At 46.8% G+C, this 22,228-nt stretch overlaps 1 protein-coding gene across 3 annotated transcripts; it reads left to right on the plus strand.

The window, feature by feature from the left end:
* The first annotated feature begins 1,837 nt into the window (after positions 1 to 1,837).
* Positions 1,838 to 22,227, plus strand: LOC117760468 (nardilysin-like). Of its 3 annotated transcripts, none has more exons than XM_034583514.1 (32): positions 1,838 to 1,909; positions 8,703 to 8,863; positions 8,912 to 8,961; positions 9,383 to 9,641; positions 10,020 to 10,101; positions 10,683 to 10,836; positions 11,269 to 11,342; positions 11,522 to 11,617; positions 12,119 to 12,241; positions 12,417 to 12,474; positions 12,680 to 12,753; positions 13,431 to 13,500; positions 13,600 to 13,677; positions 13,759 to 13,879; positions 14,326 to 14,384; positions 14,575 to 14,629; positions 15,049 to 15,153; positions 15,313 to 15,436; positions 15,586 to 15,672; positions 16,250 to 16,369; positions 16,564 to 16,615; positions 16,737 to 16,887; positions 17,201 to 17,328; positions 17,752 to 17,914; positions 18,058 to 18,089; positions 18,357 to 18,495; positions 18,948 to 18,995; positions 19,902 to 19,954; positions 20,044 to 20,127; positions 20,213 to 20,420; positions 20,820 to 20,909; positions 21,092 to 22,227. In XM_034583514.1, exons 2-32 carry the CDS (start codon positions 8,717 to 8,719, stop codon positions 21,311 to 21,313), a joined length of 3,306 nt encoding a protein of 1,101 aa, XP_034439405.1. In that variant the 5' UTR covers positions 1,838 to 1,909; positions 8,703 to 8,716; the 3' UTR covers positions 21,314 to 22,227. The 3 variants fall into 3 exon arrangements, with proteins under 3 accessions (XP_034439405.1, XP_034439403.1, XP_034439402.1); XM_034583512.1 differs by having other exon boundaries at positions 8,703 to 8,839; positions 8,888 to 8,961; XM_034583511.1 differs by having other exon boundaries at positions 8,703 to 8,961.
* Position 22,228: the final 1 nt, after the last annotated feature.

Genomic DNA, 22,228 nt, shown 5'->3' on the forward strand with positions numbered 1-22,228 from the left:
CGTTTTCCTCTGATGTTATGTCGCAGACTTTTAGTTTGTCTTCAAATTTGTCCAAAGTGGACGACTGCCTGAAGGCCCCAGACACCGGGGGATCTTGACTCATGTCATTTAGTTTACAGCTCGTTGTGAGTGTGCACTTTAAATTCCACAGATTCATCAGTCTCCCCTGGTTGTGGAAATGTGATCAGTTAGTAAGTTCTGTTCAAGTTCAATCTGTGACTCTAGTTTTAAAAACCTGCAACATATTCCTCATTAAGTGTTTGTTCAAATAACCACAAACATATAAATGATTGTTCCAGTAAGTTATGGTCAATAGGAGGCGGCAGGGAGCAGCTTCTCAAACCTTGATGCTACAATGTCTTTTGCTGTCTCTGGCTCTTGTGGTTTTGTAATTGACAAACTTCTATGTAAAGTTTTCTGGTGTTTCCCAAGAATAAATAACCAACTTTTCAAGACTCATAAATCAAACTGAACCAAAACAAAAGAAGACAAAACGATCCAGTGATCTGGACCCAGGTCGAACCCTCTCGACTTGCCACAGACTGGAGCGCTGCAGCCCTGCTTCATGGTGGCTTACAGCTTCTGCACTGGCCGACACAACCCAACGCCATACTGAGGGTGTTTTATACTCACACATGCAACATGTGAGCAGAGCTGCTGAGTGAAGAGCACATGGTTCTCTCCTTCCCCGTTAGCAGGTGTTGTCACGTAGCCGTCATGTGTGCAGTGTTTCCCACATGAACGTAGTGTGTGTGTGTGTGTGTGTGATATTAGAGCCAACGTTCTATTGTTGCATATGGTTAAGATATTTATTGCGTGTTCAGTTGTAAGGGTTTTTGTGTTTGTGTACAGTATCTTTGACGGAAGTGTGATATTTTGATAACGTCATGTCAGCTGAGAAACAGTGTGCGTGCACATGAACGAGATTGTGGAGGAAAAAAATGTGCATTTATTATTAGATATTAAAAAACAATATCCTGCCAAATTGTGAAATAGCTACCACAGCGCAGGATTCTGTGTGTGACTCCCAAACATGTGTCTTCATATTGATAAAAACATACAATAATATTGACATTGTCTTCATATGATTATTTTTAAGTGAATTTGTAAATGATAGAATTAGAAACTATAATGGTGTTGTATGAATTTATGAATTTATTTTTATGCTGTGTATACCATGGACAAATTATATATAGAGTTTATGTAAACTTGTTGTCTTACAGTTCACTCCTCTACGGGGAGAAGCACAAAGTGATTGTACAAAATATTGTGAATGTTTGTATATTATAGATGCAATTTAGTATAATAAAAGTCACAATCTTAATAAGGTGTCTGGTCTTTATGTCTCCGTGCCAGCGACACCCAGTGGCCGGAGGCGTTTTGATTTCAGGTTGTTCATCCGTCCCACTGTTGTGAACACGATATCTCAGGAATGCCTCGAGGGAATTTCTTCAAATTGAGCACAAATGTTCACTTGAACTCAAAGATGAACTGATTAGATTTCAGTGGTCAAGGGTCAAAGGTCACTGTGACCTCTGCGCTGTAGATATTGTGAATCAATCTCAGCAGTCAATCATAATAAATAACAAAAAATCAATCAATTTTACAAAGTGCTTCACAAACATAGAAACAGAAGAATTCCAGGTAAATATATGATATATTATAAAAATGAGTCTGATTTGAAAGAGGATGAGGTTACGCTACCACACCACAGCAGCAGGGGGCGGTAACGCTCCGTCTGGTTGCAATGAAACACAAAGAAGAAGATTTGGACAAATCAGAAGCGCCATCGGTGTGTGAGTGACGCGCTCTCAGCCAATCACAGGCTTTGTTTTGGCTAACGGCTCATGCTAGGCTGGCGCTGCGGATGTGACTCTTCAAAGTTCAGCAGCGCGGAGCTCGGTCACAGGTGAGAAGCTTTCATCTCGATCCACTCACTTCAAACACGTTACACCCGAACCCCCGCGGCTCCTCCTGAAGCTGCGGGGTCCTCAGAAGCTGCAGGGCCGCTTCAACCCGCCGCAGCGCAACCGTGAGTGCTGTGGCTCTGAACAACAGGATTAGCCACAGCTAATGTCCGGCTAACCAGGTTAACACCCGGGTAACTACCGGGTAACCACCGGGTAACCACCGGGTAACCACCGGTTAACCACCGGTTAAACTGTCTAACTCAGGCACTGACTACACTTCGGAATACTTGAAGTTAACGCGACAGTTTTAAATCCAGTGTTTACTTCCGGGCGGACGGTTCACACTGTGACACCAGACTTCATCTCTTCCTCTGATCCGTGAATCCAACAACATCACGTGTCAGGTCGGTTCCAGAGGAGCAGAGCACCTGAGTCCTGAGCGTTAAAGCTCTGCTGGCTCCATGGTCCTCAAGGACCTGAGTCCTGAGAGTTAAAGCTCTGCTGGCTCCATGGTCCTCAAGGACCTGAGTCCTGAGAGTTAGAGCTCTGCTGAGTCCATGGTCCTCAAGGACCTGAGTCCTGAGAGTTAGAGCTCTGCTGGCTCCATGGTCCTCAAGGACCTGAGTCCTGATAGTTAGAGCTCTGCTGAGTCCATGGTCCTCAAGGACCTGAGTCCTGAGAGTTAGAGCTCTGCTGGCTCCATGGTCCTCAAGGACCTGAGTCCTGAGAGTTAAAGCTCTGCTGGCTCCATGGTCCTCAAGGACCTGAGTCCTGAGAGTTAGAGCTCTGCTGGCTCCATGGTCCTCAAGGACCTGAGTCCTGAGAGTTAAAGCTCTGCTGGCTCCATGGTCCTCAAGGACCTGAGTCCTGAGAGTTAGAGCTCTGCTGGCTCCATGATCCTCAAGGACCTGAGTCCTGAGAGTTAGAGCTCTGCTGGCTCCATGGTCCTGAAGAACCTGAGTCCTGAGAGTTAGAGCTCTGCTGGCTCCATGATCCTCAAGGACCTGAGTCCTGAGAGTTAGAGCTCTGCTGGCTCCATGATCCTCAAGGACCTGAGTCCTGAGAGTTAGAGCTCTGCTGAGTCCATGGTCCTCAAGGACCTGAGTCCTGAGAGTTAGAGCTCTGCTGGCTCCATGGTCCTCAAGGACCTGAGTCCTGAGAGTTAGAGCTCTGCTGAGTCCATGGTCCTCAAGGACCTGAGTCCTGAGAGTTAGAGCTCTGCTGGCTCCATGGTCCTCAAGGACTGAGTCCTGAGAGTTAGAGCTCTGCTGGCTCCATGGTCCTCAAGGACTGAGTCCTGAGAGTTAGAGCTCTGCTGGCTCCATGGTCCTCAAGGACCTGAGTCCTGAGAGTTAGAGCTCTGCTGGCTCCATGGTCCTCAAGGACCTGAGTCCTGAGAGTTAGAGCTCTGCTGGCTCCATGGTCCTCAAGGACCTGAGTCCTGAGAGTTAGAGCTCTGCTAAGTCCATGGTCCTCAAGGACCTGAGTCCTGAGAGTTAGAGCTCTGCTGGCTCCATGGTCCTCAAGGACTGAGTCCTGAGAGTTAGAGCTCTGCTGGCTCCATGGTCCTCAAGGACTGAGTCCTGAGAGTTAGAGCTCTGCTGGCTCCATGGTCCTCAAGGACCTGAGTCCTGAGAGTTAGAGCTCTGCTGGCTCCATGGTCCTCAAGGACCTGAGTCCTGAGAGTTAGAGCTCTGCTGGCTCCATGGTCCTCAAGGACCTGAGTCCTGAGAGTTAGAGCTCTGCTGAGTCCATGGTCCTCAAGGACCTGAGTCCTGAGAGTTAGAGCTCTGCTGAGTCCATGGTCCTCAAGGACCTGAGTCCTGAGAGTTAGAGCTCTGCTGGCTCCATGGTCCTCAAGGACCTGAGTCCTGAGAGTTAGAGCTCTGCTGGCTCCATGGTCCTCAAGGACCTGAGTCCTGAGAGTTAGAGCTCTGCTGGCTCCATGATCCTCAAGGACTTGAGTCCTGAGAGTTAAAGCTCTGCTGGCTCCATGGTCCTCAAGGACCTGAGTCCTGAGAGTTAAAGCTCTGCTGGCTCCATGGTCCTCAAGGACCTGAGTCCTGAGAGTTAAAGCTCTGCTGAGTCCATGGTCCTCAAGGACTGAGTCCTGAGAGTTAAAGCTCTGCTGGCTCCATGGTCCTCAAGGACCTGAGTCCTGAGAGTTAAAGCTCTGCTGAGTCCATGGTCCTCAAGGACCTGAGTCCTGAGAGTTAAAGCTCTGCTGAGTCCATGGTCCTCAAGGACCTGAGTCCTGAGAGTTAAAGCTCTGCTGGCTCCATGATCCTCAAGGACCTGAGTCCTGAGAGTTAAAGCTCTGCTGGCTCCATGGTCCTCAAGGACCTGAGTCCTGAGAGTTAGAGCTCTGCTGGCTCCATGATCCTCAAGGACCTGAGTCCTGAGAGTTAAAGCTCTGCTGAGTCCATGGTCCTCAAGGACCTGAGTCCTGAGAGTTAGAGCTCTGCTGGCTCCATGATCCTCAAGGACCTGAGTCCTGAGAGTTAGAGCTCTGCTGGCTCCATGATCCTCAAGGACCTGAGTCCTGAGAGTTAGAGCTCTGCTGGCTCCATGGTCCTCAAGGACCTGAGTCCTGAGAGTTAGAGCTCTGCTGGCTCCATGATCCTCAAGGACTTGAGTCCTGAGAGTTAAAGCTCTGCTGGCTCCATGGTCCTCAAGGACCTGAGTCCTGAGAGTTAGAGCTCTGCTGGCTCCATGGTCCTCAAGGACTTGAGTCCTGAGAGTTAAAGCTCTGCTGGCTCCATGGTCCTCAAGGACCTGAGTCCTGAGAGTTAGAGCTCTGCTGGCTCCATGGTCCTCAAGGACCTGAGTCCTGAGAGTTAAAGCTCTGCTGGCTCCATGGTCCTCAAGGACCTGAGTCCTGAGAGTTAAAGCTCTGCTGAGTCCATGGTCCTCAAGGACCTGAGTCCTGAGAGTTAAAGCTCTGATGGCTCCATGGTCCTCAAGGACCTGAGTCCTGAGAGTTAAAGCTCTGCTGAGTCCATGGTCCTCAAGGACCTGAGTCCTGAGAGTTAAAGCTCTGCTGAGTCCATGGTCCTCAAGGACCTGAGTCCTGAGAGTTAAAGCTCTGCTGGCTCCATGGTCCTCAAGGACCTGAGTCCTGAGAGTTAAAGCTCTGCTGGCTCCATGATCCTCAAGGACCTGAGTCCTGAGAGTTAAAGCTCTGCTGGCTCCATGGTCCTCAAGGACCTGAGTCCTGAGAGTTAAAGCTCTGCTGGCTCCATGGTCCTCAAGGACCTGAGTCCTGAGAGTTAAAGCTCTGCTGAGTCCATGGTCCTCAAGGACCTGAGTCCTGAGAGTTAAAGCTCTGCTGGCTCCATGATCCTCAAGGACCTGAGTCCTGAGAGTTAAAGCTCTGCTGGCTCCATGGTCCTCAAGGACCTGAGTCCTGAGAGTTAGAGCTCTGCTGGCTCCATGATCCTCAAGGACTTGAGTCCTGAGAGTTAAAGCTCTGCTGGCTCCATGGTCCTCAAGGACCTGAGTCCTGAGAGTTAGAGCTCTGCTGGCTCCATGGTCCTCAAGGACTTGAGTCCTGAGAGTTAAAGCTCTGCTGGCTCCATGGTCCTCAAGGACCTGAGTCCTGAGAGTTAGAGCTCTGCTGGCTCCATGGTCCTCAAGGACCTGAGTCCTGAGAGTTAAAGCTCTGCTGGCTCCATGGTCCTCAAGGACCTGAGTCCTGAGAGTTAAAGCTCTGCTGAGTCCATGGTCCTCAAGGACCTGAGTCCTGAGAGTTAAAGCTCTGCTGGCTCCATGGTCCTCAAGGACCTGAGTCCTGAGAGTTAAAGCTCTGCTGAGTCCATGGTCCTCAAGGACCTGAGTCCTGAGAGTTAAAGCTCTGCTGAGTCCATGGTCCTCAAGGACCTGAGTCCTGAGAGTTAAAGCTCTGCTGGCTCCATGATCCTCAAGGACCTGAGTCCTGAGAGTTAAAGCTCTGCTGGCTCCATGGTCCTCAAGGACCTGAGTCCTGAGAGTTAAAGCTCTGCTGGCTCCATGGTCCTCAAGGACCTGAGTCCTGAGAGTTAAAGCTCTGCTGAGTCCATGGTCCTCAAGGACCTGAGTCCTGAGAGTTAAAGCTCTGCTGGCTCCATGATCCTCAAGGACCTGAGTCCTGAGAGTTAAAGCTCTGCTGGCTCCATGGTCCTCAAGGACCTGAGTCCTGAGAGTTAGAGCTCTGCTGGCTCCATGATCCTCAAGGACCTGAGTCCTGAGAGTTAGAGCTCTGCTGGCTCCATGATCCTCAAGGACCTGAGTCCTGAGAGTTAGAGCTCTGCTGGCTCCATGGTCCTCAAGGACCTGAGTCCTGAGAGTTAGAGCTCTGCTGGCTCCATGATCCTCAAGGACCTGAGTCCTGAGAGTTAAAGCTCTGCTGGCTCCATGGTCCTCAAGGACCTGAGTCCTGAGAGTTAGAGCTCTGCTGGCTCCATGGTCCTCAAGGACTTGAGTCCTGAGAGTTAAAGCTCTGCTGGCTCCATGGTCCTCAAGGACCTGAGTCCTGAGAGTTAGAGCTCTGCTGGCTCCATGGTCCTCAAGGACTTGAGTCCTGAGAGTTAAAGCTCTGCTGGCTCCATGGTCCTCAAGGACCTGAGTCCTGAGAGTTAAAGCTCTGCTGGCTCCATGGTCCTCAAGGACCTGAGTCCTGAGAGTTAAAGCTCTGCTGAGTCCATGGTCCTCAAGGACCTGAGTCCTGAGAGTTAAAGCTCTGCTGGCTCCATGGTCCTCAAGGACCTGAGTCCTGAGAGTTAAAGCTCTGCTGAGTCCATGGTCCTCAAGGACCTGAGTCCTGAGAGTTAAAGCTCTGCTGAGTCCATGGTCCTCAAGGACCTGAGTCCTGAGAGTTAAAGCTCTGCTGGCTCCATGGTCCTCAAGGACCTGAGTCCTGAGAGTTAAAGCTCTGCTGGCTCCATGGTCCTCAAGGACCTGAGTCCTGAGAGTTAAAGCTCTGCTGAGTCCATGGTCCTCAAGGACCTGAGTCCTGAGAGTTAAAGCTCTGCTGGCTCCATGATCCTCAAGGACCTGAGTCCTGAGAGTTAAAGCTCTGCTGGCTCCATGGTCCTCAAGGACCTGAGTCCTGAGAGTTAGAGCTCTGCTGGCTCCATGATCCTCAAGGACCTGAGTCCTGAGAGTTAGAGCTCTGCTGGCTCCATGATCCTCAAGGACCTGAGTCCTGAGAGTTAGAGCTCTGCTGGCTCCATGGTCCTCAAGGACCTGAGTCCTGAGAGTTAGAGCTCTGCTGGCTCCATGATCCTCAAGGACTTGAGTCCTGAGAGTTAAAGCTCTGCTGGCTCCATGGTCCTCAAGGACCTGAGTCCTGAGAGTTAGAGCTCTGCTGGCTCCATGGTCCTCAAGGACTTGAGTCCTGAGAGTTAAAGCTCTGCTGGCTCCATGGTCCTCAAGGACCTGAGTCCTGAGAGTTAGAGCTCTGCTGGCTCCATGGTCCTCAAGGACTTGAGTCCTGAGAGTTAAAGCTCTGCTGGCTCCATGGTCCTCAAGGACCTGAGTCCTGAGAGTTAAAGCTCTGCTGGCTCCATGGTCCTCAAGGACCTGAGTCCTGAGAGTTAAAGCTCTGCTGAGTCCATGGTCCTCAAGGACCTGAGTCCTGAGAGTTAAAGCTCTGCTGGCTCCATGGTCCTCAAGGACCTGAGTCCTGAGAGTTAAAGCTCTGCTGAGTCCATGGTCCTCAAGGACCTGAGTCCTGAGAGTTAAAGCTCTGCTGAGTCCATGGTCCTCAAGGACCTGAGTCCTGAGAGTTAAAGCTCTGCTGGCTCCATGGTCCTCAAGGACCTGAGTCCTGAGAGTTAAAGCTCTGCTGGCTCCATGGTCCTCAAGGACCTGAGTCCTGAGAGTTAAAGCTCTGCTGGCTCCATGGTCCTCAAGGACCTGAGTCCTGAGAGTTAAAGCTCTGCTGAGTCCATGGTCCTCAAGGACCTGAGTCCTGAGAGTTAAAGCTCTGCTGGCTCCATGATCCTCAAGGACCTGAGTCCTGAGAGTTAAAGCTCTGCTGGCTCCATGGTCCTCAAGGACCTGAGTCCTGAGAGTTAGAGCTCTGCTGAGTCCATGGTCCTCACTGACACACTTCATGATGTCCTCACACTGTGTTTTACACAGTGTGCAGTAGTTTAATTACATTCATGTTGATTATATTCCTCACACGTGAGTATTATTACTTACTGTCGTTTTGACTCGTGCTGCTGTAATACTGCACATGTCCCCATTGTGGGACCAATAAAGGATTATCTTATCTTATCGTATCGTATCTTATCTTATCTTATCTTAACTTATCCTAACTTATCTTATCCTAACTTATCTTATCTAAATGTTAATGGACAAACCAGATGATGGTGACTTAATAAAAGTCTTTGCTCCACTAATCACTGAATGAGTGAATCAATTATCAAAGTGATTTCCTGTCAATCAGATGATAGATTATCGACTTCTCTTTTTGGTTTTAGACATTTGTCTCCAGCTGAGTGGAAGCTGCTTGATAAGACGTGTCTCATGGTCGGTGATTCAGTTCATCCCAAAGGTTTCAGGAAGGAAAACCTTTTCTTTGTGGAGGGGGGGGGGGGGACACCAGAAAAGAGACAGACGCTCACCTCAGAGTCCGACACAACGTTTGAAGAGCCCTGCTGTCGTTGTCAGTGTCCACATACTTCTGGCCAGAGAGTTCCAGTAATACACATTATTGGACATGTTTTCTGCAGAATTCTGTTGTGGCTGCGTGATCTGCAATATTTATACTCATGAACATTCATGTTGTTCTTCATGTCGCTCCAGACGATTCTGAGAAAATGCCTCAGACCAACAAGTCGCAGAGCGGGGGCTGTATGCCAGGACAGGTCTCTGCCCCGGACCAGGGCGAGCCGCCACCGGCATCAGCAGACGCTAAGGCCCAGGTGGCTGCTGGCGATGGAGGAGCAGGAGCAGGAGCAGGAGCCGGAGTCGGAGTCGGAGCAGGAGTCGGAGCAGGAGTCGGCGCGGGAGATGAGGGTGATGCAGAGATCATCAAATCACCCAGTGACCCAAAGAAATACAGGTGGGAGAAGGAGGTGTCTGGTTTGAATGTCAGCAGACAGCTGCACATGAGACACTAACGGGGGCTCGACACTGTCAGGACTCACTTCAGGATACTGACATTTTGATGAGGAGGATTTCTCAAATCTTAAAGGAAGGGGATCATAATTAATGAACACAGACCTGTCACCTGTCAGCCAATCACAGTGATTAAGTTCATTCATTCGTTAATATCTTCAGATAACTCACTTTAGTATCTCGTTACATTTGACGTGTGAGAATCCAGAGGTTTGTTGGTGCCTTTAATGAATCACTTTGATTATCAGAATAAAAGCTGAATATTATTCAACTAATCGATTAATGGACTGATTGTTTGACCTCGACTGATCAGTGTTTGTTGATCTTAGAAGCAAAGAGACGATATCGCCCTCTTTTCTCTGCAGGTACATCGAGCTGAATAACGGCCTCCGAGTTCTCCTCATCTCCGACTTCAGTGGGGCCGACTTGAAGGGGTGTGGTGAAAACGGAGAGGACAAGGGTGAAACTGAGGCCCAGGGCGAGAGGGAAGAGGAGGATGAAGGGGATTCCGGTGAGGGGTCAGAGGAGGACGAGGAGGATGACGAAGAGGCGGAGCAGGACAGCGACTTTGAGGAGCTGGATGAGGAGAGCGCAGGGAAGAAGAAAGGGAGCTCTGAGAAACAGGTAGTGGATGTGATTCCCTAATCCAGATCCTTTACTTAAATCTAAATATCACACAATATCACAAACTAACAAACCAACCAAGGCAGAGTTGGACCTTCAACTCCGTCTTCTGTGGGATAGAATTACTGTTTCTGTCGATGGAGTCTGGTGGCTTTCAACAGGTTTATCTGGTGAACTACAAAGAATCTGACTCATTAACAAAGCTTTGTCTCTGTTGGAGTCTCTGTTGGAGTCTCATGTCGTCATTGGACTTTATTGGTCACGTGACAAACACTCCATCATCTCCATCGCAGAGCTGTCCTTAATAACCCTCAGTGGTCTGGTGGCTGCTGAATTCGTGCATTTGAGTGCATATTGTTTTATTGTGTGTGCCTCCAGGCTGCAGCTGCTCTGTGCATCAGTGTGGGGAGCTTCAGTGACCCGGACGACCTGCCCGGCCTCGCCCACTTCCTGGAACACAGTGAGTTCAGGCAGAGAAGAGACTGTGGGTCAGTCAGGGAATACAAAGTGTGAACGCAACGCGTACGTGTGAGATCAGCGAAATAAACGCAGCAGAGAAAGAGGGAAACTTAAAAACAAATACAAAGAACCACAAACTTACATATATGCCTGAAATATATTATATTTTTATCTAATTCTGAACTTGTTCTTTTAGTCCGTATCGGGTTTTATTCATCAAATGCAGTGGAGCCTCCATGATGGTGACTTTTGAAGTTTCATTTGAAGTTTAGTAGCGATCCTTTCCCTCAGTGAGTTCCGTATTAGGACACCAGGAGGCGCAGTTGTACCACTAAAGGTCCAGTAATACACCCACAAGCCAACACAGGAGTCCAGAAACATTTCCCCTCCAGTGACGCAGTAAACTTCTGTTCACTGGATGTCAAGTTTCCTTCAAAAAGCTGAGAATCTCATGATCCTGAAACAATTTAAAATCTTGATGGTAACCCTAGAAATAACTGTACCTTTTCCTGAGGACATCTTGTCCTGTGTCCTTTACTGAAGCCATCCTCTTATTATCTTTTCTTTCTCCCTGATGTCCAGTGGTGTTTATGGGCAGTGAGAAATATCCAGCAGAGAACGGCTTTGACGCCTTCTTGAAGAAGCACGGCGGAAGTGACAATGCCTCCACCGACTGTGAGAGAACCATCTTTCAGTTCGATGTGCAGAGGAAGTATTTCAGAGAGGCGCTCGACAGGTGAGGCAGAAACTACAACTTCTGTTACCTCATTTTCTTATTTCTCCGCTGGCTCACTTTTAATTCCCAGTTTTAAGGTTTTCACAGTTATTTTACCTTTATATTGTTCAAAGTCTTTAATCACTTCTCTTCACTTCGCATTGTGCAAAGTGAGGATATGAGATATTGAGTTTTCAGTTTTTTATGTATATGTAGGGTTGAAACTAATTGTTCTTAGTTAATCGGTGAGCTGATAAGTTTATAAAATGATGGTGTGACGTTGCAGATGTTTGGATTTGTGAGATCAACAGTTTAAATATCATCAGTTTACTCTGATGAGGTTCAGGAACATTACATGAAAAAAGACTTCATTAATCAGTTTTCAAAATAGTTGCAGATTAATAATGTGTTGATTGACTGTTTGAGCAAAGCTCTGTGTTGTGTGTGTTCCAGGTGGGCTCAGTTCTTCATCTGTCCTCTGATGATTGAGGACGCCATCGACAGAGAGGTGGAGGCTGTGGACAGTGGTAAGTCGTTTCACACATGAACTCATGAGTCCAGAGGTTTTCTGGAGTTTTTCTTTCACATATGAAGACCGCAGCAAGGAGATTGTCCTGGTCAGACTTGTTCAGTAGTTTTTGTGTAATCCTGACAAACAAATGGGAGGGGCCTGAACTTCTCTCTTTTCATTAACCTGCGTGGTCAGAGTACCAGCTGGCGAGGCCGTCAGACTCTCATCGTAAGGAGATGCTGTTCGGGAGCCTCGCTAAGCCTGGACACCCTATGGGCAAATTCTGCTGGGGTGAGAAACACACACACACACACACACACAGAGACACACACACACACACACACACACACACAGAGACACACAGACACACACAGACACACACACACACACACGTCAGTGATCATTTCACATTATTTTCTGTTTGATATCGTAGGCGATGATGTAGATATGAGTTTCCGTTGTTTAAATCTAGATTTGAACAGTTTCTTGCTGTTTTCTTACTCTGTGACTCATTGTTCACCGCAGCTCAGAGGAAGCAATCACAGCTGGAAGAAGACAAAACTCAAACATGTCTTTTGTGCAGAATCACCATAAGATGTTATAAAAAAAGTGAAGCCAATGTGGAAGTGCCTGAAAGCTGTATTCTCTGGAATGACCAGCAGGGGGCTCACCTCTTACCTGTAATGAAACTCATTTTCCATTCTGGTCATTCTGAAGCTGAATCTACTTAGTTCAGCATCGCACAGTTTGATTATCTGTGATATTCAACAGATGTGTTGTTGTTCCCATCAGGTAACGCTCAGACATTAAAGCTGGAGCCCAGAGAGAAACAGATCAACACGTACCAGCGGCTCAGAGACTTCTGGAGGAGATACTACTCTGCTCATTACATGACGCTCACTGTTCAGTCCAAAGGTACACAGCTTTTAATCTGTTGACAGTTTGGTGGAGTAGTGGAGAAAGTCCTGTGAGCCCAGAGCTAATGCTTACATGTTAACCAAGATTGGATGTTAGCATTGTTATGATAATGTTAATATTCAACTTTACATATGAGCAGGACATGTTAAAAACAGGTGTTTTGATTCTGCAGAGACTCTGGACACTCTGGAGCAGTGGGTGAGGGAGATCTTCATTAAAGTTCCCAACAAGTAAGACATGTGTATATATCTCTACACACACACTTTGCACCAACTCCCGTCAGTAGGAAACGCTGTCTACCTCAGTGTGTGCTTTAAAACGATGTACTGTGGAATAGCTGCAGTGCTGCACCTAAACCAAAACTAACAACAACAACAACATTACAGAAGAAAAGAAACTAAATCCGGTAAATGAATGAACTTTTGTTTGTTCCAGTTGTGAACCTCGACCGGACTTCTCTCACCTGCAGCAGCCATTTGACACACCGGCCTTCAACAAACTCTACAGAGGTCAGACACTGTTGTGTTGTGAATGTTGTAATTGTGTCTGTTGTGGTAGTGATTGAAACTCATTACCATGATTTAATGCAGTGTAGGTTCAGTACTACAGTATGATTTTCAAAGGGTTCTTCCGTCTTCAGTCATTTTAATATCTGACAGAGAATTATGTCAGTCAAGTCAGATTTGTCTGTTCATTCGTAGTATTTCTGAGTCATACAGACGGTGGGACGTTCAGGGAGACGACAATGTTTTATCTCTCTGTGCTAATCTGTGCTAACTGTGCTAACGATGCAGTGGAAACCTGCAGCAACATCTTCTGCCGACACGAGAGCTGTTTCAAAAAGTGTGAAGTTGTTCTGTCGCAGACATCGAGCGAAGCGAACAACTTGATGTCCTGGAATGATTTTAGCAGCAGGAAAATAGGAAGCGCTCTTGCTGCATCTTTCTCTGGGGACTGAAAAAGACAGAAACAAATGCTCGACTTAAAGAATCTTTCAGAGGGCAGCGATAACACACACATTTATTCTGTGTGTGTGTGTGTGTGTGTGTGTGTGTGTGTGTGTGTGTGTGTGTGTGTGTGTGTGTGTGTGTGTGTGTGTGTGTGTGTGTGTGTGTGTGTGTGTGTGTGTGTGTGTGTGTGTGTGTGTGTGTGTGTGTGTGTGTGTGTGTGTGTGTGTGTGTTTCAGTGATCCCTGTGAGGAAGGTTCATGCTCTGACCATCAGCTGGGCCGTCCCTCCACAGGGACAACACTACAGGTGAGACAAAGTCTGCGTGTTTGACTTTTTCTCCTCAGATCAATTGTTCTTTCATTAGTAAAAAGAGGCTTGTTTGTGTGTGTTTGTGTTTCCTGTCAGAGTGAAGCCGCTTCACTACATCTCCTGGCTCATCGGACACGAAGGAACCGGGAGCATCTTGTCTCTGCTCAGGAAGAAGTGGGTCATAAAGAGGAACTGAGTCTGAATAAATGTTAGTGTAGATAAATGGAGGAGACTCATGGTTCTGTGTGTGTTCAGGTGCTGGGCTCTGGCTCTGTTTGGAGGAAACAGTGAGACGGGCTTCGATCAAAACACCACCTACTCCATCTTCTCCATCTCTATCACCCTCACTGACCAGGGCTACCAGAACTTCTACCAGGTCAACACACACACACACACACACACACACACACACAGACTGTGAGAGGAGGAACTTTTGTTTTCCTCTTGCGTTTGGAGAATACTGAGAGCCGAGTGTTTCAGTATGAAAGTCTGAATGATAAGAATAGAGTAGAAATCTTGAGACTAAAAAGACGAAGATTTATTTATTTATTTGCATTTTGAGAATAGAAAGTGAGAAAGTGGAAATGTTAGTGTTCACAATCTTCTGTGGTGTCTCCTGAACAAACAGAATTATTACTCAAACTGATTCTGAACAACGTTTCAACTTCATTCTCTTGATTTTGAGTCTTTCCTTGAATGTGTCATCGTATGTGTGATGTATTATTGATGCAGAGGAAGATGCTGGAATGTTTCGTACATGCAAACATCGTAACTGTCCCATAACTCGCACACATCCTCACACATTATTATCTTTCTCTGCAGGTGGTAGATTTTGTGTTCCAGTATCTGAAGATGCTCCAGACTCTGGGCCCCCAGCAGAGGTCAGTCTTTATATTATAATAATATTCTTATTTAATGGTTGTTTGCTCCACTACAGGAACCATCTTTCTTCTAATTCTGCTGCATGAGCAGTGTGTTAGTTTGCTTTATTGTACGTGTGTGTTTAATGTGTTTCATAACAAGTTCTCATCATCTGATTTCAAAGATCACATCATGTTCTCTTTCTTAAAGGATCTATGAGGAAATTCAGAAGATAGAAGCCAATGAGTTCCACTATCAGGAGCAGGTACTGCAACACACACACACACACACACACACACACACACACACACACACACACACACCTCTGTTTACAACCACATATCAACAATAATCAGAGGTTTGTCCGCCTCTGTAACCATAAACATGTTCCAAAGAAATAACTGTAGAGTCGAGCGTTTGAGCTTTTCATCAAGATCCATGAATTATTCGCTGAGAAATCTGTTCATCTGCCAATCATAAAGAAAGAGAAGTACCCCGAAAGTTAAAGAGTTCTTTGTTGAGCCGTGTTTCTTTCTTCCACCAAGTTTACTGGATCTGTTCTATAGTTTTTGTGTAATCCTGCTGACGAACAAACAAGCCCCCCCCCCTCCCACCTGTCATGCTGTGCCCGTCGGTCCAAGTCCCTGTGTCGACCTCTGAGGGTTTTTCTGTGTTCATCGACAGACGGATCCCATCGAGTTTGTGGAGAACATCTGTGAGAACATGCAGCTGTTTCCCAAAGACGACTTCCTGACTGGGGACCAGCTCATGTTTGAGTATGACCCTCAGGTAACAGTGAGCAGAGAGATTCAGATCTGATCCACAATCTGTGTCCAGAATCACCTCTTATTTACAATGTAGACCATTCAATTAAACTTCCACCATTTAAATTGTGTGTGTGTGTGTGTCTGTGTGTGTGTGTGTGTGTGTGTGTGTGTCTGTGTGTAGGTGATCAGTGCTGCTCTGTCCCTGCTAACTCCAGACAGCGCAAACCTGCTGCTGTTGTCACCAGAAAACGAAGGTCGCTGTTCACTCAGAGAGAAATGGTTTGGTACCTGCTACAGCATGGAGGGTACGACACACACACACACACACACACACACACACACACACACACACACACACACACACACACACACACACACACACACACTGGTCCTCTCAAACATAGACTTTTTAACGTGCCTTACTCCCTTGAACGTGCTTCTTGTGTCTCCTCAGATATCCCAGAGACGTGGGCTCAGCGCTGGGCGAGAGACTTTGAACTCATCCCTGAACTCCACCTTCCTGCTGAGAACAAATTCATCGGTCAGTCCGTCACTTTGACTTGATCTCAGACACATTGTGTACGTCCATATCAGCAGCGCCCGTCTGAGGGTTGGACCGTCCTCCACCCAGCAGCCAGTCTGACAGCCATCTTTTAAAAAGACATTTCATACACACGTTAAAGAGACTGTTCCACTCTGTCACACCTCATCACAGCTGCAGCGGACACTATGAGGTCTGACTGCATGGACACTAACAACTGCACTTTGGCGAGAGTACCTGAGCGAGCACGCTGCAAACAGAGCTGCACGTAGATAAACAAAGCAGCGACGGAGCCAAACACCAAGTTACAGATCTCTTGTGTTATTGTGAGAAGTGTAAAAACACATTTTGATTAATTATGAAACTGTGGCAGGACAAATGAGATCATTAATGAAACCCTGTATATTGGCTGATATATGGTTATCAGCATTGGTCCCAAACATCTGATTGGTAGGTGAATGTCTGAGTGACCTCGTGTCCTGAGTGCGTGCAGACGTACAAACTGTCATCAGGGAGCGACGAGGTGTTTGATCAACAGCTTCAATCTCTGGTTTTCATTCTGATTTTTCTTCTGCAGCAACGGATTTCACCCTGAAAACTTTGGACTGTGCGGACACAGAGTTTCCTGTCAGGATAGTGAACAATGAGCGAGGCTGTCTGTGGTACAAGAAGGACAACAAGTTCAAGATCCCCAAAGGTGCGTCAGCCGTCTGATTGGTCGAGGAAATGTCCGGTGAAAAGCTGAACCATCAGATGATTGATGTGATTTCTGATGCTTCAGTAATCTTTCATTTCCTCTCTGAGTTTTCTTTATTTGTCAGTTGTAACAAACTGATGAAGTCGTTTTCATGTTCAGGTAAATTCCTGACCACGTCTTTTTGTGTGTTTCAGCTTATCTTCGTTTCAACTTGATCTCCCCGGTGATACAGAGGAGCCCAGAGAAGTAGGAGACGTTACCGGCACCACACAGCAAACACCACAAACACACCATTTATAATCCAACCACTGCAAACTGTGTTTTAAGAAACGACAGTTGATCCGTGACGTTGTTCTTCGTCCTCCAGTCTTGTTCTGTTCGACATCTTCGTGAACATCCTGGCTCACAACCTGGCGGAGCCGGCGTATGAGGCCGACGTGGCGCAGCTCGAGTACAAACTGGTGGCCAGCGAGCACGGACTGGTGATCCGGCTGAAAGGCTTCAACCACAAACTGCCGGTGAGGAGAAGCTCGCTGCGGATAATGAACAGGGAGTTGATGAAGATGTTTTCCAATGTGTTTGAAGAAATATCATTCTTGGATTCTTTAAACTCTGACATATCCACATCAGTTTAGTCCCTGTTCTTCAGTTTGTTCATGTGCTTTGACGTCGGAGTGTGGAAACAACAAAGACACTGTGAACAACATGTGTTGTCAGGAATCTGTCTCCACTAATGTTTAACACGTCACAGTAAAGTTCAAGAAACGTGAATTACTGCTCAGTGAGCGGTGAGAGATTCAAACCCACACGTCTTCCCTCGTCTGTGTTCAGCTGCTGTTGACGCTGATCGTGGATCACCTGGCGGACTTCAGCGCCGAGCCGGGCGTCTTCACCATGTTCTCAGAGCAGCTGAAGAAAACCTACTTCAACATCCTCATCAAACCGGAGCGACTCGGGAAGTACGTCACACAACCTGCTGAGGGTCGGGGGGGTGGGTGGAGCCAGTCCCAGCTGGCAATGGGCAAGAGGCGGGGTTTACCTGGACAGGTCACCTGTCCATCACAGTAGTGACACACACAGACATGTTTGATCCAGACCCAGATCACCTCCTCTGGGGCCTTTCACACCTGATATTCAGGTTCAGACTGAACCAGGTGGGTGTGAATTTGTCTCAGGCTGAAAACTTTGGGAACTTCTCAGTGAAAGGCTCTGGTTGGTTTAGTTTCCTTTGGACAGAGCCAGGCTAATAGTTTCCCTCTGTTTCCAGTCTTTATGCTAAGCTAAGCAGCTGCTGTGCTCAGACGTGAGAGAGGAACTAACCTGAACATCGAACTCTCCAGCTCGACTGTAAGAAACAACACACTGTCCCTCTCTCTCTGCAGAGACGTTCGTCTGCTGATCCTGGAGCACTGTCGCTGGTCAGTCATTCAGAAGTATCAGGCCGTTGTCAAAGGTCTGACCGTCGACGACCTCATGGCTTTTGTCACCGGGCTGAAGGCGGAGCTGTACACTGAGGGACTGGTTCAGGGAAACTTCACCAGCACGGTGAGACACACACAGACCAACACGTCACAAAACAAGTTGACAAAAACTACTGGACACATCACCAGGAACCCTGGTGGAAGGATGATCCTTCTAGTTTACATCTAGTTCTGTTTTAATCTGTTGCTCGATGTTTCCTCCACCAGGAGTCCAGGGAGTTTCTGCAGTACTTCACCCAGTGAGTATCCTGCTTTACACATTAATGTACTTTACATGTATAATTTACATTTGATTCAAAAGTGAGATTTCTGTCATCTGACAAAAAGTATTCACACCCCTGAATTCTTAAAATGTCATTAAATTACAGTGTTGACGGTGTTAAACATTTGGATGTAAAGATCGATCCATTGAGTTTTTATTATTTACCAGAAGAAACAAACCAGATGATGAGGACGATAGATAAGTTGATTTAAATATCAGTCTGACCTGGTGTGTGTCCCTGCAGGAAGCTGCAGTACCAGCCTCTGTCTGCAGAGGTCCCCGTGTTGTTCCGGGTGGTGGAGCTGCCTCACAATAATCATCTCTGTAAAGTCAAATCTCTCAATAAGGGAGACGCCAACTCTGAAGTCACCGTCTACTACCAGGTGAGAACGAGGAGAAACGTGTTCCTCTTGATTTCTCTCCTGAGGAAACGTACGTTTCTATCACACCATGACGGTAAAGAAATGTCTGCAGCTCAGCACTGAAAACAATCTAAAGATCCAACAACAGTTTTTAGTTTGAGGGTCACAGATAAATTCCCAGTTTCACTGAACTTCAGCAAATACGATACAAATGTTGGCAAAAGAAAGATGTAATTTTTTACTTTTCATTTTAAATTTAAAAAATGATTAAACAGTAATATAGGCAATAGAACAAAGTGTATATAAAAGAAGCACTAAAGAAAGAAATGAGGAACTGAATCATATTTAAATACATAGATACATATTTAGGTGGACTGAGGTTTGTTCTTCGGCTGAGGATCATCAGTTCACGTGTCTCCTCTCGTCCTGAACATCCATTGTTGTGTGTTAAAAGTTGAATCTGTCTGTTTCAGTCGGGGCTGAAGAACCTCAGAGAGCACGCCCTCATGGAGCTGATGGTGGTGAGTGTTGACACGGTTTACACAAACTCACCAACACTAGTGACGAAGCTGAGAAGGTCATTCTTCTTGTTCTTGTAGAAGAAATCTCAGCGTAGACGAGTTTAAATACGTCTTTAATAAAATACACCTTATGTTTCAGTCTGTCTTTATCGTCTAACATCTTCAGTTGATGTGAAACAGCCGCTGCTGCATCTGTAGAGAACTTTACAATCCAAAAGAAACAGTGACACTATGTTTCTTTAATAAGGCGGGGTTTATATACACGTCACTGCTGATTGGACAACACCTCTGACACACCCACCAAACCAGAGAAAACGAACCTCGTACACAGATTTTAGCCAAAATGTCGTTCAACCTGGAAACGCTAGCAAAACGCTTTGAGATTGAACGTTCCGCAGGTGAAGCGAGAGCAGAGACTGACGTCTCCGACACCGGTTCAAAGGAGTTAACCAATCGCAACGGAGTGGAGCAGCTGGCCAATCAGAGCAGAGTGGGCTTCATCAGGAGGGGGGTCTTAAAGAGACCAAGAGTTTGAGACAGAGGCTGAAAAGAGGAGCTGCAGCGATGGACAGTCTGAGGACAGTGACGACTGAACATTAGAGCATGAAAACATTTTACAATAATAACACTAATCAAAAATCCCCATGAACATGAACAGAATAAGTCTCGGATGTTGTGAACATGTCAGCTGCTGAGATTGTGAAATATAACTGCAAATACATGTGTGTAAGTTTTATTTTACTTTAAAATGGACTTTTTCAGGTCAGACTCTCCTCACTCTCGCTGCAGCTTTATCTGTTGTGCTGCTGCAGAAAAGTCTTATTATGATATTATAACTGCAAACAAGTCAAAACAAGTGCACCTGTAAAACTTGTGTTCCTGTCAATGTGACTTGTGTCCTCTCAGATGCACATGGAGGAGCCCTGCTTCGACTTCCTCAGGACGAAGGAGACACTGGGGTGAGTGGTGTTCATTTGCACTGAGATAAACTGACCGATGATGTTTCTCGAACCGTCCCAAACAAGCCTCTCTGATCCTCGACCTCCAGGTACCAGGTGTACCCAACCTGCAGGAACACCTCAGGAGTGCTGGGCTTCTCCGTCACCGTGGAAACACAGGCCACCAAGTTTAGGTGAGGTGACTTTGTTACCGTGGAGCTCCAGAGAAGGTGACAGCTCAAAGCCGAGCCGTTAAAGAACGTCTTCTTCTCCTCGCAGCACCGACTTTGTGGAGGCGAAGATCCAAGAGTTCCTGGTCAGTTTCGGGGAGCGTCTGGCGAGTCTGAGCGAGGAGGCCTTCAGGACCCAGGTGACGGCCCTCATCAAGCTGAAGGAGTGCGAGGACGCTCACCTGGGAGAGGAAGTGGACCGCAACTGGTTTGAGGTGGTCACCCAGCAGTACGTCTTCGACCGGCTCAACAAGGAGGTGAGACACAAAGATATTTACACACACGAGGACATTTCTCTCTTGTTTTCCTGTTTTAAACGTTATAAAATAAAGCTCCTGACCCTCTGAATTCATTTAGTTTGCGATGTCAAGTGAAATGAAACTGAACAGGAAGAAGTTCAAAAAGCTCAACCTGACAGGTTTTCATCATTCAACAGCAATAAAGTTGTATCGTTCTGTTCAGCAACCTGTGAAACAGTTTCACCTGCTGTTATATTTTCATCAACTCATTTCTCTCCAGCTGTTTTCAGAACTGCACTGAAACGAGTCGGACCCGACAACCTGCTGCTGCTGCTTCACAGGACAAACGCTGACTACAGTCCTGTTTGTGATCCAGGTCCAGTCTGTGGTTGTAACCTGCTGTGGTCTCTGTTGCAGATCCAGGTTCTGAAGCTCTTCACTCAGGAGGAGCTGGTCTCCTGGTTCCTGGAGCACAGAAACACCAGGAGCAGGAAGCTCAGTGTTCATGTGAGTTTGATCTGGAGGCTCAATTTAAACATGGGATCTCTTCTGTGTTTGGTTCTAAATTATTGATTTATGGAACGAACACATGATCAGAAAACGAGTCTGTTTGTTTCAGAATCTGTCGTATGATGATAGAAGCTCCACAAGATGTGAGGTGATTCTTTGTGTTTTCTGTCTCCGGTCAGGTGGTGGGTTTCGGGGTGGAGGAGAACGACCCACCGGATCAGGGCGTCGCCTGCGGCTCAGACGGCTCTGACAACCCCCCCACCTCATCCTACGGCGAAGTCAGCGAGCTGACCTTCCTGTCGGCCTCCTCCCCGTCACTGCAGGACGCCACGCTCATCACCGACATCAGAGCGTTCACCTCCTCCCTCCCCCTGCACCCCTACCACAAAATCCTCAGCTAGGCCACTCCCACTGCAGAGCGACGACAACCTCCAGTAAAGACTGACACAGTAACCATGGAGATGACTAGCACTCGTAATCACACTGGTCAAAGAGGACGAGTTTAGGACACGAGCCGAGAAACGGTTCAGAAATGTTAGTTCTTTTCTTTTATGTGATAATGCTGTGTTCATGTCCTGGAGGAAAATGTAGCTCTGAGCTTCTCATTGATAAAACATGTTAATTCTATTAGCACCAAATCACAACTTTCGTTATCTCAAGGCACTTTACACTTTAACGTAGAGCCCTTCGGCTGTAAATAAAAATGGACGTAATGGACGTCTCCACTTCCTCCAGAAAAGAAGCGAAAATATCTCAGATACAAACGCTGCCATCTTGTGGTGGTGACGTAATTTACAGTCAGAGTATAATGTGATCTAATCATCAAACAACAAATTCAATCTGTTAACATGGAGGAGGTTTATTACCTTTACTGCAGCCAGCCACCAGGGGGCGATAGAGATGCTTTGGCTTCAGTTTTGGGAGCCGTCATGTCGTCCATCTTTATTTACAGTCTGTGCTTGAGACCTCAGTGTAAAATGTTTGAACTTTGACCTTAAACCTAAATTAAACCAAGTCTGTGACAAACAGGTATTTTAATTATTATTTATAATAATTTGTGGAAACTTTTAATTGAAGCGTACGTCACAGTTAAACAAATCAAGGTGTCGAAAAGCCAGAGATAAAATTTATGATCAAAATGATAATAAACACAGAAAATCAATAAATCTTCTCACTGAAGAAGCTGGAACCAGAGTTATTAAAATATTGAAACATTAAAAGTGCAGCAACGTGACGAGTGATTCACCAGTTCCTCCTGATTGCTCTGTGAAAGGAGATTTTCCCAGGTGCAGTGAACGCAGCACGATGACTCAGGG

Source organism: Hippoglossus hippoglossus, chromosome 4 (genome assembly GCF_009819705.1).
Source record: "Hippoglossus hippoglossus isolate fHipHip1 chromosome 4, fHipHip1.pri, whole genome shotgun sequence".
NCBI classification, from domain to species: domain Eukaryota; kingdom Metazoa; phylum Chordata; class Actinopteri; order Pleuronectiformes; family Pleuronectidae; genus Hippoglossus; species Hippoglossus hippoglossus.